Source organism: Branchiostoma lanceolatum, chromosome 8, assembly GCF_035083965.1.
Source record: "Branchiostoma lanceolatum isolate klBraLanc5 chromosome 8, klBraLanc5.hap2, whole genome shotgun sequence".
Lineage (NCBI taxonomy): Eukaryota > Metazoa > Chordata > Leptocardii > Amphioxiformes > Branchiostomatidae > Branchiostoma > Branchiostoma lanceolatum.
Window position 1 is genome coordinate 13365390 of NC_089729.1, and position 17259 is coordinate 13382648.

Genomic DNA, 17259 nt, shown 5'->3' on the forward strand with positions numbered 1-17259 from the left:
TATAGACACTTAGCGAAGGAAAATATTTCTGGAAAATGAGAGGCTGTGGAGGCTCTGCTCCTGAGGTGCTGCCAAAAAAATGTGTCATTCTACATTTACTACAAACTACAGTAATTGACCTCCTGGTTTGTAAAGGTGATGAGACCTATATTTAGTAATTTGTTATAGACTGACACCTATAGGAAGGAAATTCCAATTACAGCTGCACAATTGTGAACTAAGAAATGAAGGATTAGCAGGCTTCACTCACTAGGTGTTGCCAAAAAACTGTCTAGAAACCACTGATCTCTTGCTTTGTGAAGGTGACACTGGCAGTATATGATGTAAACAGTTAGAGAAGGAAATGTTTCTGGACAATGATTTGCATAGAGTGGCTTTGGAGGTTCCGCCCCCGAGGTGCCGCCAAAAAAAAGTGTTCAGTAACTGACCTCTTGGTTTGTGAAGGTTATGAGTCCAGACTTGCAGCAGAGAACTCCTCCTTCACTCAGCATATCCCACAGGAGGGACCACACGGACCAGGTCAGGTCAGGGACGATGGCCATCAGCTCCGGTTCAGACAGACCGTTTCTACAGGCTCGCAGGGCCAGCATCACCTATAGTCAACACACAATACTGTCAATAGATATCTATAAAGACAATTCAAACTTTATACAACTGGACAAAATTCGGAGACTTAATTCCGGACGTTTCGAGTGACATCCATCACTCTTCTTCAGCGTCACTAAAATGAACGTCTGGCAAAACGACTACAATACTAGTAATTCTTCAGTTACTAGTCGGGTATATTTTTGCTCTGGAAATCCAGCAGGACAAGGGTTAAGTGTCTTTCCCGAGAGCCGAACGCCATGAATCAAACCTGGGAACTTTGGATCTAGCATCCGCTTGCCTAGCCACTCAGTCATTTGACACCATTGTGGCTGTTAATTTGTATCTTAATTTCTGGAGTGAAGGAAGAGACTTACCTTTCCGAAGAGAGACTTGTGGTGGTGGCCAGGACACTCGTCTTCTAGTGTCTGGAGGATGCGGAGGTACAACTCTGACACACTAGGCGTCTTCAGACATTCCTCAAGCACTTCTGACATTATCTCTTCGTTCTGACAACTACACGTAAGACAAAGGAATAGAAAATTCATCACAGTATATTCCTTATCACCCAAGGTATCAGACCAACTGATGTCCCACCCACAGGAGGGCTGGGACCACCCACCTCCCAAAAAACAAGACATTTCAATGCAAAATGCGCCATAAGTTCCAATGTCGGAATTTGGTATTTTAATTTTCTACAGCAGTGCATGCAAAGCGTGTTATCGTGGCCCAGGTCTGACATAAGTTATGTGACTTGTGTAGAGCAGCGACAACATTCACATCACCATGTCATTCATCAAACATCTTATTCAACTGGATGTAATTGTTTCACTAAGTCTTGTTTATAATCATATCTCTAACCCAACGTCCCCGAGTACAATGCACTTCTAGATCTGTGTATCAAAGTGGCGGGTTTATGTAACCTAGCAGATTAATATTAATGGAGGTTAGATGTAGGCCCTAGCTGGTATGATCCTTTATGTAAATTCTTACCTCATCAGCTGGTTTAGGAAGGTGTTGACATACAGTGGACTACAGCATGCTGGGATATGACAGTGAGCAAGAAATCTTGCTTCCTAGAACAGACAAAATTAACCCATCAGGTAATGACAATGTGTTTATCATCTATAGTGCATTTTTGATACAACTACAAGTCGTTGAGGATACCTTAAAGTAATGAAAAATCATGAAATGTTCAGGATATTACAGTTGAAAGACTGATCATGAGTTATATACTTATGTCTTTACCTTAATTATCTTTAATTGTAATGCCAGTAACAACAGAAAATGATGATTTTAAAATGAATTGTGTATATATTCGTCTTAGTGTATCAGTTCCATGTAGTCCAATTGTCAATATTCATACCAACACACAGTGCAATTCAGCTAACTATGTATAACATTATACTTATTGGCTGCGAGACTGTATAGTATTATGTATACTGTGTAAAGTTTGAGTTTGAATAATATTAGCTAAATCAAATCATCATTATTAACTAATAGACAAACTGAATCACATGTGCTGATTTATAGAAATGAATTTTTCATGGCTGCCTTTCTTCTGCAATAGTCTGACAAAAATTAACATTAACAATATGTCATCACACAAATATTAATGTGCAAAAAACATTGCCTGCAACTTGTTAGGAAAGCTACTTCCTTTAGTAAGAGATTATCTATAATTATCTAAATCTGTGGATGACAATCCCTTGCAGATACTATCCATTAGATTAACTCGCTGCGACCTCACCTGGGATCCTGTGAGTGAGAATTTGGGGGTTGTCCACCTGGCCTGGATCACCTGTTTAATATCACCTGGGTTCAGAGGCTCCAATACAACAGTTGGCCACGACCTGAAAGTTAACAAGTTGAACACACATAGCTTGTTATTCATTGTTTTTCTGACAAAAGAACAGCAATAACAAACAAAACAAAAGAAAATTGTGAAAAGGAAGGTGTTCATGATTATGAAGATTATATAATGCATCATATTTTCATCAAGCCACTACCCACCCACCTGTCTGTCCTTCCATCTATCCATCCATCCATCCATCCATCCATCCATCCATCCATCCATCCATTCATCTATTCTTTCGTCTACTCATCCATCCATCCTTCAGTCATTTAATTCATTCATTCATTTATTCATCCATTCATCCATTCACTCTCACTCACTCACTCAATCATTCACTTACTCAATTTCATTCATTATGGATTTCTTTAAAACTTTTAATTATCTTTTAGACTGATGGCAATACTGCTCACCTCCACGCCTGTGGACAGGTTTGCTCTGTGACAGACACCACGACTCTTGTGTCCACTGGTAAGGGGTCTAACAGGAACTTGGTGTGGGACTCGGCATGCTGCAAACAGACAAAACTTGGGTGTCAAGCAAGCAAAATGCCTCCACCCCTGAGGTATCGCCAAAAAGTGGCTGTTTGACACTCCATTCAAAAGCAGACAATTCAGAGGCAACATCTATATTATTTCCACTCACATGACTATATAGCTTAATATATATTGTCCCATATGCTACATGCACATCAATCCTCTTACATGTACATTCAATTTGTATAGTTTTTACATAGCTGCCATGTAGATTTGAACTTGTGTATAGTTATAGTTATGATAGAATTATGATATTATATGGAAATCTCTCTCAGAGTCTATATAATGTCTGTCTCTTTCTGGGTTAACTAACCAACATGGTGGCTAGCGCTATGAGTGTGACATGACATGCCAACGTTTTAAATTTATTCTGCATAGAAATGAATAGTTTCTTCAGTGAATAGTTTCTTCAGGTTGGTAAGACACTGAATAAAAAGACTCTCTGTACACAACCAAGTGTTCTATTCCACCAACGTTTCAGTGACCGACTCTGTCACCATCCTCAGGGCAATTCTGACTGGTACACATGGCAGCGACACCTATATACAATGTAGCAGCAGTGCAAAGTGTACCCGTCAGAATTGCCCTGAGGAAGGTGCAATAAAACACTTGGTGGTGCACAAAGAGTCGTTTTATTCACTTCATTGTCTTGCTATCTTTTGCAGTAATCGCAGTTTCAAATGTAGTGATAAAGACTTTTTTTGCGTATCGAGTTTTAAGAATAGCCTGGGTGCCATCCTATTTCTACCGGGGCTCCTACACTTGCTCCTCAAAAACATTTTTAGGGTAGCGATTGTAGGAGCCCCGGTAGAAATAGGATTGCACCCAGGCTATTTTAAGAAATGCTGCAGGAAAGATTTTTAGGAGACAGTGTACAGTCAAACTTGGTCTAACGACCATGTCCATAAGACAACCATCGGCTCAATCCGTCCCAAATTTTTCCCCATAGACACAAGCATTAACCGATGGGTCCAGGACTACCACTACTTGTCTTCTGTGACCTCGGACCGTTGTTGTTGTACCTGAAATTTGTCCATGGAGTCAATGACCAGAACGAGACCGCCGGGTTGTTTGGACGAAACTCTCTCCAGCCAGCGGAGAAACTCGTCCAACAACAGGCTTGGGTCACTTGGGAGGTGTGGTGGGGTCATCACGTGCTGCATCAGCTAAACAACAACAATGTAAACATAAACATAAACTGTCATAGCTTTGTAAGGGGACACATCAACTCAATGAACAACAGTATAAACAACAACAACATAAGCAACTGTCAGCATGGCTCTGCATGGGTTAACAACTTGCCGCATCAACTGGAAAACAAACTTGACAACAACAACAACAACTGTCGTTGAGCATTATAAGGGCCTTATAATGCTCTCACATGCTGAAACAGTTTAAGCTTATTATCCAGGTTTATTATCATGTGCTGTATCAAATTCTGCTAAATAATGTAACCTTATAGTAAACTAGTACATGTGTATGGGTATATCATGTGCTGCAACAAGTAAACAGCTACAGTCATACTCATAGCCTTATAGTTATATGGGCATAATCACATGGTACTAAGCATATGCTAACCAAGAATCATTATACAGTTATTACATGAGAATATCATGTGCTGCAGCAAAATATCAACTGTTATGCATTTTGTACACAATATGTCATAGTGTATATATCCCACATCCCCCCACATTTGACCATCCTTTGTAGTTACCGCTGGTTCAATCTTTTACCTTGATAGTCTGCTTAGCAAGCAAAAAGACTGTGCCAGCAGATACAAAGGAAGATGGTACTCAAGCTAACATTTTATCGAACAATTATCTTCAAAGCTTTCTTTTCAGTACAAAAAAGTCAAAGTTCCTTCCTGCACCAAAGGTGCATAGAGCGGCGCCCATCTCCGTTTGGGCAGCCCTGGGCCACACAACATTGTGCAATCACTACAGCAGGGGGCTAGTCCACTGGTAGTGGTGTGTGTTTAGCTTCCATACTCTTTCCCAAATGCTGAGTGCTAAGCAGAGAAAGCAGTATGTACAGGGGGCTAGTTACTGTGTGTGTTTAACTTCCATACTCTTTCCCAAATGCTGAGTGCTAAGCAGAGAAAGCAGTATGTACAGGGGGCTACATTTTGTAGTTACTGTGTGTGTTTAACTTCCATACTCTTTCCCAAATGCTGAGTGCTAAGCAGAGAAAGCAGTATGTACCATTTTTTAAAGTCTTTGGTATGACCCGGCCGGGGATCAAACTCATGCCCTACCGTACATGTATGCAAGGCGAACACTCTACCCACTAGGCCATTTCAGCAGTATTTCTTGTTGGTACACAATATGATAAACAGAATGTACAGACCTGTGCTGTGAAAGAGCGGATCATGTGTACAGCATCAGTACTGGAGGAGGACTGGTACCCAACAAAGTGGTACAGCACCAGGCAGGGGGGGCTGCGCTGTTGGAGCTGTTTTATCCTTTGGAGAGAAAACAACAAAATATGTAATTGTAATGACAGACCAGGGGGTACAAGTCATAAATTGAAGGTAAAATATAGTTAGTTTGAGATCCATCTGACAAACTACGAGATTGAGACAAGTGGAAAATAATATTTCATGCATGCAATATATAACTGTAAATCTTGATATGCTTCCAGTGGCATGGTTCCATATTCGCAGTCTTTTATACCAAAACCGCAAAATTAGCACACCACAAATATACTTGACATTAATATCATGCACAGCTGTACTACAGAATCACTTCAACTGCAAAGTCCTTTTCCCCTCTTACCATGAAATAAAGTCAAAATTACTGTAACAGTAACTGTAAGTAGTTCATTGCTATAAAGTTCCAAAATCAAAACTGCTAAGTACAATATGTAAATGTAAGAAAAATTCTTACATGCAACAACTACATGTATATAGTGTAAATAGATCTGCAACTGTTACAACAGCAATTTGCAATTGTATTAGTCTGGAAAACTGGGGAACATATTTGATGTGTAAATGTGCTGCTAATTATGTTTACTGAGTGATCCGAATGATTGTATTAAATTGTTTGTTTGAATTGTTTGTCTGAACCTTTGTTTAAGCTCAAATCGGCACGCAGGCTGCTTTTCATTGAGGTCATGAGAGAAGAGGTAAGGGTCAGATACAATATAACAGAGATACAGTCATTTAACTCTATCAACATATGTCATTACATATTTATGGTACAACAATATACAATTGCTACAACATACAACATCGGTATAAATTTCCCACTTACCACTGAGCCAGTAGGCTGGACTTGCCTGCACCTATAGTGCCCATTAACAGGAGTGGAGGCATCGGTCCCGGTGCCGACACCAACTCATTCAACTGTTTGTAGTACTGCACAAGGACAATAGTCACAGAAAAGATTTAAAACTGGAGTCATTAACAGTATATACAATATGCAAATATATATGATAATCCTTTGAATGGTAAAAGTTGGCACTTGACATAACTGTTCATGGATACCAGTAGTTTTCATTAACATAATATACAGTCACATAAAAATGAAAATGTATTTTAACATTAATTACAAAGCTGAATGAAGACATGATGATTATTAATTTTAGGTATACAGTCAAACCTGTCTATAGCGGTCACTCAAGGGACTGGCCGAAACTGGCCGCTAAGGACAGGTGGCCGCTATGGAGAAAATGTCGATTAATTGACCACGAGTGACACATGTTTTCAGTACCCACTGAGATACATTTATTCACCGTACAGTACACATGTAAACATTACATAGGTAAGGCACATTTTAGAAATTCGATTGTTGTTCTTTTACTTCTATTATGGGCTTGAAAAAAGAAAATTGTATCTGCCAACTCCAAAATCCATGGCTTGTTCGAGCTTCATGTCTGAACAGACCAGCATCGCCATACTCTACTCTTGATCCTTCGCGACTGCTTCGCTGCCAGCACACGCGTCACCAACGAGTTTTAATCATATGAAACAAAGTCCTTCGCAGCAAAATGCCACCTAGTTAGTTAAGAACAAAATATATGTTGCTCAGTTGCCACTTACTGTTCGTTTTCGACCGTTTTCAAACATAAAATCGTGGCGACAATTTTCCTTGTCTGTTGTTGTTTGCTTGTCATGATCGGCTTCTACCATTATGCTAATAGGGTAATGAGAGGAAGGTCGCCCTTTTGAGGGCTTTTTTCTTTTCAGAAAATTGCAACAGCCCAAATTTTACATCATAGTAATGTTATCCATATTTAGTTTGAAGCTTTTGGTTAAGTAATTATCCTCAGTGATAGTTTGCAGCAAAATAAATTTAACACACTATACCTCCGCAACAGTGGTGTATTCCGATGACCTTTATGCTGCTCCGCCATTTTGAAAATCGTGTTTGGGCACATTTTCGGATGAATTCCCGGGGAAAACGGAAATATTGGGCCGACGTTGAAACAATTCGCGAACTTGGCGCATCAGATACATGTGCGGGTTGTATTTTCCAAAAACAACCGTAACCTTTGCCCAGTCCAAATGCACAGAAATAGTCAAATATGCTACGATGTACAAACGCAAGCCATGTGAAGAAATACTTCAGTTCGCGTCAAACCATGGATAATCTAACAAAGATAAAACATTCTTGTTTTCTTTATTATTATCCTGTCAAGTTGAGTTCACATAAACTTGATAACTGCATAAAAAAATGAAGATTTTGAACCCGGCGTGCGGTGGCGATGCGGCTTCCATCGCCGCACATTGACCGTTATCGGCAGTGTTACTGTACTCGCGGGACCGAAAATCGTCTGGCCGCGACCGCGTTGGACAGGTGGCCGCTATAGCCTAATTCTTAATGCTTATGTCAATGGGAAAAATCCAAGGGACCGACAAAAAGTGACCACTATGGGCAGGTGGCCGCTCTGCAAAGGTGACCGCTAATACAGGTTTGACTGTATATCATTATGTGTAAGAGTCAAAAGGTCAAAACCGGTAAATCATTGTGTCCCAGCCGACATCCTTCTGACTCCCAATCGACTAAAGCTGAATGAAGACATACTGTAATTCACTTTTATCTTCAAGGTAGCAAAATTTCACAGTGTAAGGAAAACGGACGTTTTCACTGAACTTTAACTTCACGGTGGCGGCAAGGGATTAACATAACGGATGTGTGCAGGAATCTTAAATAATAACAACAGGTATTTTCACGGTGATGATAAGTTTACGGTACAGAGGTGACCGTGAAAACAGTGAACATACATGTAAAGTTACAGTGAAAGAAACAAGAATTAGTACTTAGTCTAGTGACATGGTTTGAATAAAATTGAAATCAAAATCAATTCAATATTCAATTAGCCCCTGACAACAAGAGATTGTGTAACACAGGCTATCAGTATCACTACTAGTCTTACCTTTTCGAAGCCAATGTCTGCACAGATAGATGTAAGGCTGTTGAACAGCTCCATCTGCTCATAGTTCCCATCTGGGTCCAGCCAGGTGAAACAGCTGGCCTCCTCCTCCTTCTCATCCCCACTGTCTCCCTCCTCTGTCTCTCCTACACCCAGCTCCTGCAGACACACACACACACACACGTCTTCTTTATACGTTGGGTATATATCATTATGTGTAAGAGTCAATAAGAAGCGTCCACAAAAAGCTCGTAATAATAAATGGTTTGATAAAAGCTGTTCCGAAATGAAACGTGAACTGAAGAACTTAGCCTCTTTGCTTGAGAAAAAACGTCTAATCCACATGTGAAGGGAGCGTTCTTCAGAAGAAAGAAGGAATACAGAAAACTAATAAGAAAGAAAAAGAGGGACTTTCATCAACAAATTATGGATCAACTCTCTTCTCTTAGGAAGTATTCTTATTATTATGTGTTAATACATTGTGTGTGAATCCCATGGAATTTGATCCAAAAACGGAAAAATGCTAAAGAGGCTTTAGAATAGCCTTGCCCCCTTGCCCTCACAGCTTGGTATTTCAAAGAGGAGGTGTCACCTTAGATAATTCTTTCTGGAACTTTTTGGCAACACCTCTGGGGTAGGGCTATTTTGGGTAATGCGTCAGGGACAGAGCTATTTTTGGCAACAACTCGGGCAGAGCCTGTTGGTGACACCTCAGGGTCAGAGTTTTCTAGACCAATTTTTTTGAAGAGTCACTCTTGTTGGGTGACATGTCAGGGGTGGAGTTACTTTTAGGTGATATGTTTAAATGTTGATTTGGGAAAATGTTGTGGATTCAAACATTCAGAATCCCCTGTTGAAAGCTTGAAGAACTTGGAAATGGCTTAAAATGAGCATAAAACTTAATTTAGTCAAACTATTTTCCATATGTGATCTTTTTAATAACTGTCAAGCATGGCTAAGTGACAACTACCATACCAGAAAGGTCTTACTAGAAGCTCTGAAGAAGGTGTCTGACAGACACCGAAACGTCAGCAGGTGAGATTCCTGGTTGTGCTTAGATAAACTCCAAATATCCGGTCTTAAATACTGTTTGGCAAATACACCTGCACATTGAATGAATTTGACAAAACAACTTCTTGCTACTTACCATTTGGACAATTTTGGCTATCTCATCAAACAGATTCTTGGCACCAACTTTTGGCTCAGTGTAGTCTTCTATGATCTGAGAAAAGGAGACAAAAAAAGACTACATATACATGTACTTCAATTACTGTTACAATAATTATCATATTACCTATTTCATATCAGTGAATGCCATTAATTATTAAATCGGATACAATTCTACATTCTTTTGTAATTTTGATAGCATGCAAAAAGAGTTTTGTATCTAAGTTTGCTCTTAAACATTGTAACTGCCCATTGGCATAACACACTAGTAGATTTGCTAGCAATGGCGGTAGCTGTTTATGTTAAGTGATTCAAACGATCTGTCACAATCATCTTTTGCATATAACACAAAGTGCCATGTTCTCAGCTACTGCACTTGGTGATAAAAAATTACAATTTACAAAGATGGAATTTTCAGCAACACTGATTGTGATACTTATGTACTTATAATAGCCCCTTGTGCTCTTTTATTGAATTCCATCTGATGAAGGTAGTGGCCAAGTCTACTTACCTTACATGGCACACTGTCTCTTACTCTCTTCTTCAATGTAACTGCTTCTTCTACAGAGGAGCCAGGTTTGCCACTTTAAACAGAAAAGTAATGATTTCAAGTTTTTCAATAATTATTATAATAAAAAAAGATAATTGAAAAAATAATAAATTTTACCAAAATCTTAATGATTAAGATTGTCAAACGTAGAGACTACTGTGCTAGGTTTTACGGATAAAAACTTCATATTACATATTTTATATTAATAATATATTTGGAATTTCTACCATGTTTGGTAACGTTACAATATAGAATGAGTTTCAAAGTAAAACTTCACCTACCCAGGTGCTGTTGTGTCCCTGAAGCAGAATAAGGCAGGACGGGACCCTGGATTCACCAGGTGGCTCATTTCAAAGTCTTCAACTGTGTATCTGAGGAAAACATATTTCAACCACTAATTTTATATCAAACTGCAAAATTTACGAAAAGTTCTCTGACACGCTTTAAGAAAAGCCAATGACAAGCTATGCCTATACCATTAGTGAGTTTTTATGTGAAAATAGTACAGTGTACTAGTGTTTTTTAGTTATTGCTACATTTTGTACTTTTTGTATCTGTAAATCTTGTACATAGTCTTCATACAATTTTTATATGTTAAATGACTTACCTGTCAACTTGTCCCCCTAATAAACCAAGAAACAGACTGCAGCCCTGAATCTGCTTCTTTCTTGCATTTTGCAGTTTCCAAAGTGTCTGTAGTCAAAAAGAATAGTTAGAGTATATTATAAGACTATAAACCTTTTCTCCATGCATTGTAAAAGCCTTGGCAAGAGAAAACATCGTACATGAAAACGTCGCTAATCAAGCGATCACTGTTTTTGTTTACATCCGGGGTATTCAACGACTGGTAGGCAAAATGACGTTAGCAGATTATAGATCAATAATCAATATTGAAATTAGCAGATCAAATTACAATTGACATGTAAATTAATCTTTTGTCTTCCACCTGATTGTTGCCTGCCACTGCGTCACCAGGACATCATCATGATCAGCCTATTAGTATTACAAAAAAATCCTGTATTTTTCTGCCAGGCTGCTTTTATAAGAACTGATCAATAATTGCTTGAATGATTTATTTGAATTAAATGACTAAGGCTTTATTTTCCTACACAACGTTAGAAACAGTAAATTATTCACCGATGGCGTACATACCTGTGGGTTTTCTTCGTGCCATGGTTCTTCTGTAAAATGTACCGTCACTAGGACTCGGCCGTCACACGCACATTTGTATTGCAAAGCCGGTAGGTGATTCTGTGGAGAACAGGGAGGTATCTTAGTTTTACTTTATGTTCACACCAGAGAAAAGGTAACGTCTTCATCACATACTTAAATTGCTACGTTGATGAAGGCTAGACATTTAGGTAATAAGATGCGCCAAATGACAGTTACTCACACTACGAAACCCAAAATGCGACATTCAGAAACTATAGCGACTGTTTTACACCATCCACAGGAACATGACCTGTCCTGTCCTTGGTGCTGAACACCATCCACACAATCATGACCTGTCCTTGGTACTGAACACCATCCACACATACATGACCTCTCCCTGGTACTGAACACCATCCACACATACATGACCTCTCCCTGGTACTGAACACCATCCACACAATCATGACCTGTCCCTGGTACTGAACACCATCCACACAATCATGACCTGTCCCTGGTACTGAACACCATCCACACAATCATGCCCTGTCCCTGGTACTGAACACCATCCACACATACATGAACACCATCCACACAATCATGACCTGTCCCTGGTACTGAACACCATCCACACAATCATGACCTGTCCCTGGTACTGAACACCATCCATACAATCATGACCTGTCCCTGGTACTGAACACTATCCACACAATCATGACCTGTCCCTGGTACTGAACACCATCCATACAATCATGACCTGTCCCTGGTACTGAACACTATCCATTCTGTAGTCTTACAAAACTTGTACTCATAGTACTAAACTTGTGTGCTATGCCTTGAAGTAGTGCATGTACATGCAAGTGTGTTTACCAGTCATGCAATACAAACAAACAATGCAGACAAACAAAGTCTAACAATAGATACATAGGATATGAAAAAAATCATTCACCTTATACAGAATCTGCACCTCCTCACACATATCTGGAGGAGCTGAGATGAAGATCTTAAAGACACAGCTTGGGAGGGTCTGAGCCAGAAGTGGGGTGATTTGTGACAGGCTGGACACTGCTGCCGTCCAGTCATCTGTAATACAGCACAACAAATGATTTTTTAAAAGTCTGTGTTCATTTAATAAAAAAATAGATGTTCTGCCTATAAGCTGTTCACAGTTTGAACTGCCCACGCACAAGGTCAAAGGTGAAGGCTCCTAACTTGTAAACTTGTAAACTACTGTAGACCACAGCCAATGCATTGACTTTAGACCATGCTTGACGCATGTTTAGAAAAACATGTATGTTAATGTCTCAGGGGCCCTCAGCTTGGACACACATTGTATTACCGGCAATTCATCATACTGTGCATGTGCAGTGTTAACAGTGAACCAGCTAATTACAAGGGGCATACAAATACATTCCCAGCCACATTTGGTTTCTCTCTCTCTCTCTATCCAATTTAACGTCTTTTGTTCCCCATCATCTGGGGGTTGGACGTGCTTGCACATGGATGGGGAAGCCCCAGAACTCCTCATCAAGTGCAAGTCCTTTTTTTGTAGCAAGAGTTTTTACAGCTGGATGCCCTTCCTAACGCCAACCCAAACCCTACTGCTGGGCTTAGGACATGGGAAATGTGTGTTAAGTGCCTTTCCCAAGGGCACAACGTCTTTTCAACAATTAGATTTAATCATTACAGCACTAAGGAAGGGACATTTTTAAGTGACAGACTACCAAAACATTGACAGGTAAAAACTACAATCATGGTTGTGTACAATACTACAGTATGATGATTACCATCCATTGTTCTACCTGATGAAACTATTCACGGACAAGTAAATCTGCATTAGAACTTTGTTCTGTTTTCAGCAAAAGGTAAAAAAAAGTTCTTAGTTCCTGCTTGATGCACCTATGGGGCAAAACACTTCATCTTGGTACTTTCTATATTAGATCATAGTTTTATCTGACTTGAACAGGATTGCTCCTGCGTACCTTAACTTTCTTTAAATGTCGTTAAATATTGTCACTGTGGGGAAAAAATCTTAAACTTATAACAAGAAGGAACAGCTCCTACATACCTTTGTTGATGTTGGTGAACGGTCCGTCCAGGTCAATGAGACTTGTGGCCAGTTCTGGCCCCTTGACCGCCAGGTGCATCTGGACAGTGCTGCCCAGAGACGGTTCACTCCCAAGAGCTGTACCCCAGTCACCTGGGTTACCTAGTATATAAGGCACAAAATGATATAGTAAGAAATGTCTCCACCCCTGAGGTGTTGTAAAATAAAATCTTTAAAAGAATTATACCAATAGTGAAAATAGTAGCAGTGCAGTGGCTCCTTTGGTAGCAATCTTATTAATGGTCAGGTTTTAATCCTAACCTAATTACCTGCACATCGATTTGCACACTACTTGAAGGGGTTGCAGTCCCTCAAATGGGACTTTAAAGGCAGATTAAACTTAATTATACTGCATTATGTTAAATATACCACTAAGACCAGTTCTGACTTGCTTTACACTAGTCCATCATAGATTAGCGTTTTTACAAAATTTGAAATTCGCGGCCTGGTGCCCGTAATACTCAACGAGTCCAAAGACTGTGACGTCAGAATCCGATCGACTTGGCCCCAGAATCTATTCTATAGAACACCTTGCCCTTTTGGGCCGAGCTGCGGCAAACTTCGCAGGAAGGCATGACGGATGCCCCCCTCCCCACTCTTCGGTGCAGAAAATCCGTACACCCGTACTACGTTTTCAATTTGTGACACAAAGGTCGAAATCAGGCTCTAGATGGCGTGTTTACGGGAGAGCCGGTTCAAAGAAACTGTTACGATCGATGCGTGTTCTATAGAATAGATTCTGGGGCCGAGTCGGATTCTGACGTCACGGTCTTTGGACTCGTTGAGTATTACATCACCAGGCCACGAATTTCAAATTTTGTAAAAACGCTAAACTATGATGGACTAGTGTAAAACAAGTCAGAACTGGTCTAAGTGGTATATTTATAACATACTGCAGTATGCTTTACGAAATTAAGTTTAGTCTGCCTTTAAGCCCTAGGGTTCTGAGTTTGGGGCGAGCTATGCCTTGAGCATACCAAAGAACCCACCACACTTATTGATAAGAGTAGAGGTGATCCCAGCTGCAGTTAGAGTAGCTTGCATTTACACTGTACAAAACCTAGGTAGGTAGCCTGGTAGCCACTCTTTTTTTGCTCCAGGTTGCTCCCAGGCTGCTTCCCATGCCGAATACAAGTAGACTGGTACCCGTTAAATACTAGAGAGACGATTGGCTTTGAAATATGTATCTATAGGCAAGAGTTCTGATTGGCATGGTAACGGGTTCGAATTCGAACAAGTATTCTCAAGTTTGACCTTCTGTTATACTGCTTCTGAGAAATATTTGACCCCCAAAACAATGCAGGACGTAAGGACCAAACATTTCAAAGGGAGCGGATGCCAAACCGTTCAATGGAGAAGTGATTCTAGTATTTTTGTTTCTACAGATGAACTGGAATACAGTGGATACCTGACTACCTTGGAGTTGTTTATTAGTACTAGTAATTTCAAAGAGGCAAACAAATAAACAATGCCCTACCTAGGAGGCCTCCGTCCACTGTGCCACTGTATGACAGGTTATCGGACATGTTATCAGATATGACGTGTGTGCCATCGTCTGCAGCAAACTTCACTATCCTGTTCTCAAGGTCTCGTTTGGCCTGCAACAAGTCCTGGAGTTCACTCTCTTTTGTCTCACGGAAAATCTGAAGCAACAACAAAACGAAGACATTTAAGATTAGTAATGTGTAATATATTGATTCTTACAGTAGATCTACAGCTGTTCACACATAGACAGACAAACAGGCAGACACACACGTACATGCGCACACACTTACACAGATAGTGACATACACACACACACACATATATATACACACACACACACTTACACAGATACATTCACACACACATGGGCATGCACACACACACACATACACACGCACACACACACACATACACACACACAACACACACACACACACACACAACACACACACACATATCCATACACACATAGACATACACACATACAAAACATGTACACACACACACATATAGACACACACAGGCACACACACACACACACACATATGTGACATACACATATACACACACACACACACGTAGAAACACACAGGCACACACAAAAACCAAAAACACTACTTCACTCCTTTGTGATCATGAAGTAAACACTATGCACATATATGTGCCCCTTTGCCCCATACTATCAGTACTAGTATAAAACTTCACCTTGAATTGCCTCTGTACTTTGTCTCGGTCATTTTCAAACGTAGCTGCCCTCTCCAGCGCCTGGTACTCCCTGTTCAGGGCAGCATCTCTCTCATTCCGCAACTTGGATACAGTCTTCTGCAACGCCTGTATTGTAGTTCAAGAAGATAAAAGAATGTTATTAGTAAAACTTCTTTACTCTTTTATAACTTGAGCCACAGAAAGTGGCTATTGACAGGATGATCCTGTACAACAGTACAAAAATTTGCACTGTTGATACGATGATCCTGGCAGCAGAAAAAATTGCACTGATGATGTGCAAATTTTTCTCCTGCTGCCAGGATGATCCTGTCAACAGTGCAAATTTCTCGACTGCTGACAGGATCATCCTGTCAATAGCCTCAGGCTAAGATTTATTAAGAGAAAGGGAAGCCAGCTCAAGGGACATGTGCTTTCCTTGAGTTTTTTAGTACATGTTTTGAAATAAGTGCCTTCAGATGGAATTCAAAAGTGAGGACAGTCACACCTAGAGCATTTTAAAGAATATGGATAAGAGTATTTGGATAAGGCTTGGAGTGTGTGGATCAATATAGATCTGATCTTATGTAGCATGTACTTACGTCTTACTATCAACAGTTTTACCACTCTGTCAGTTAATCCAAAAAGACTATAGGTTATGACTTAAACTGCGCAAAAACAGGACGGCACAGTTCGCTTATATATAACTTAAAATTGAAGTTTTACACTTTGAGATGGTTATGAGAAACAAACAAACAAACAATCAAAGAAATGAATAAAATTGACCTGTAGTTCTCCTCGTAATCTTTTGTTTTCATTTTCCAGCTTCTCCATTTTCTTCTGCATATCCTGGATTTCACTCTGCTTGCTGTAGCGGAACATCTCGTACTCCTTCCTGATTCGCTCGGCCTCCGGATTCTCCATCAGATCCACTGACGCGTTGGATCGGAAGCTGGCACCCTTCATCCGCCGTCCGAAGGACCCGACGGATCGAAGTAGAGCGTGGCGTGGCTTGACCTCGTTGGGAATATCCAGATTCCCGTCCAGGTATACGCCATCCGTCAGCTCCTCCAATGATTCGCGGCTACGTAAAAGAGAACTGCTCGTCCCCATCTTGATTTGCAACGGAAACTTTCGCGGTTACTCTACCAACAACAAGACACCAGCAACATTTTGTGAAATGTCACTTTATAGTTCATATGTAGTATTCGTATTGGTGGATCAGCCATTTCACCTAGAAAACACATTTTAAAATGATTATTCATTTATTTGATTATTTGATTCATTATTAAATTCATGCAACATAAAAAGAAAAAGTGAAAGTCATCTAAAGCATTTACTGTCTTTATATAAACAAGTCACATTTTGTATTGTAACGTTATGAAATAAAAGGCACAATGACAAATTATGACAATGGCTATAAAAGTTATTGAACACTATTAAACACCTACTTACCACTACTTACTAGTTACCTCTCCGTTTATTCAACAACATATCAATTAATCTGTTAACGTTGTAACGTTGATAAGCTACCATACCATTAGTTTGTAAATTATAATATAACTGTTGGCATTTCAGAAAACACAGTGCCAAATGCCACATAACATACATGGTACAACTCACCTTCTTCTCTTTCCTTTGCTACTGATTTCTGAAGACTTTGTCATGTCTTCTCCTTACATCTTTACTCCCAACGTAAACTCTTGAGTGGACATTCCTCCACGACCTACAATCACAGTTACTACTTCCGGGC

At 39.9% G+C, this 17259-nt stretch overlaps 1 protein-coding gene across 1 annotated transcript in view; it reads right to left on the reverse strand.

The window, feature by feature from the left end:
* Positions 1-17242, reverse strand: part of LOC136440220 (nephrocystin-3-like) — a 29023-nt gene extending 11781 nt beyond the window's left edge. The window contains exons 1-20 of the mRNA XM_066436114.1: positions 17130-17242; positions 16293-16740; positions 15510-15635; positions 14797-14962; positions 13281-13421; positions 12162-12295; positions 11216-11314; positions 10671-10756; positions 10345-10434; positions 10025-10097; positions 9494-9568; positions 8350-8505; positions 6225-6328; positions 5320-5434; positions 3996-4139; positions 2851-2948; positions 2336-2438; positions 1579-1661; positions 963-1101; positions 429-593 (exon numbers count right to left, since the gene is read on the reverse strand). Coding sequence (XP_066292211.1) covers positions 429-593; positions 963-1101; positions 1579-1661; positions 2336-2438; positions 2851-2948; positions 3996-4139; positions 5320-5434; positions 6225-6328; positions 8350-8505; positions 9494-9568; positions 10025-10097; positions 10345-10434; positions 10671-10756; positions 11216-11314; positions 12162-12295; positions 13281-13421; positions 14797-14962; positions 15510-15635; positions 16293-16619 — 2424 coding nt within the window. The 5' untranslated portion in view covers positions 16620-16740; positions 17130-17242. The remainder of the gene's footprint in view (positions 1-428; positions 594-962; positions 1102-1578; positions 1662-2335; positions 2439-2850; positions 2949-3995; positions 4140-5319; positions 5435-6224; positions 6329-8349; positions 8506-9493; positions 9569-10024; positions 10098-10344; positions 10435-10670; positions 10757-11215; positions 11315-12161; positions 12296-13280; positions 13422-14796; positions 14963-15509; positions 15636-16292; positions 16741-17129) is intronic.
* Between the last annotated feature and the right edge of the window lie 17 nt (positions 17243-17259).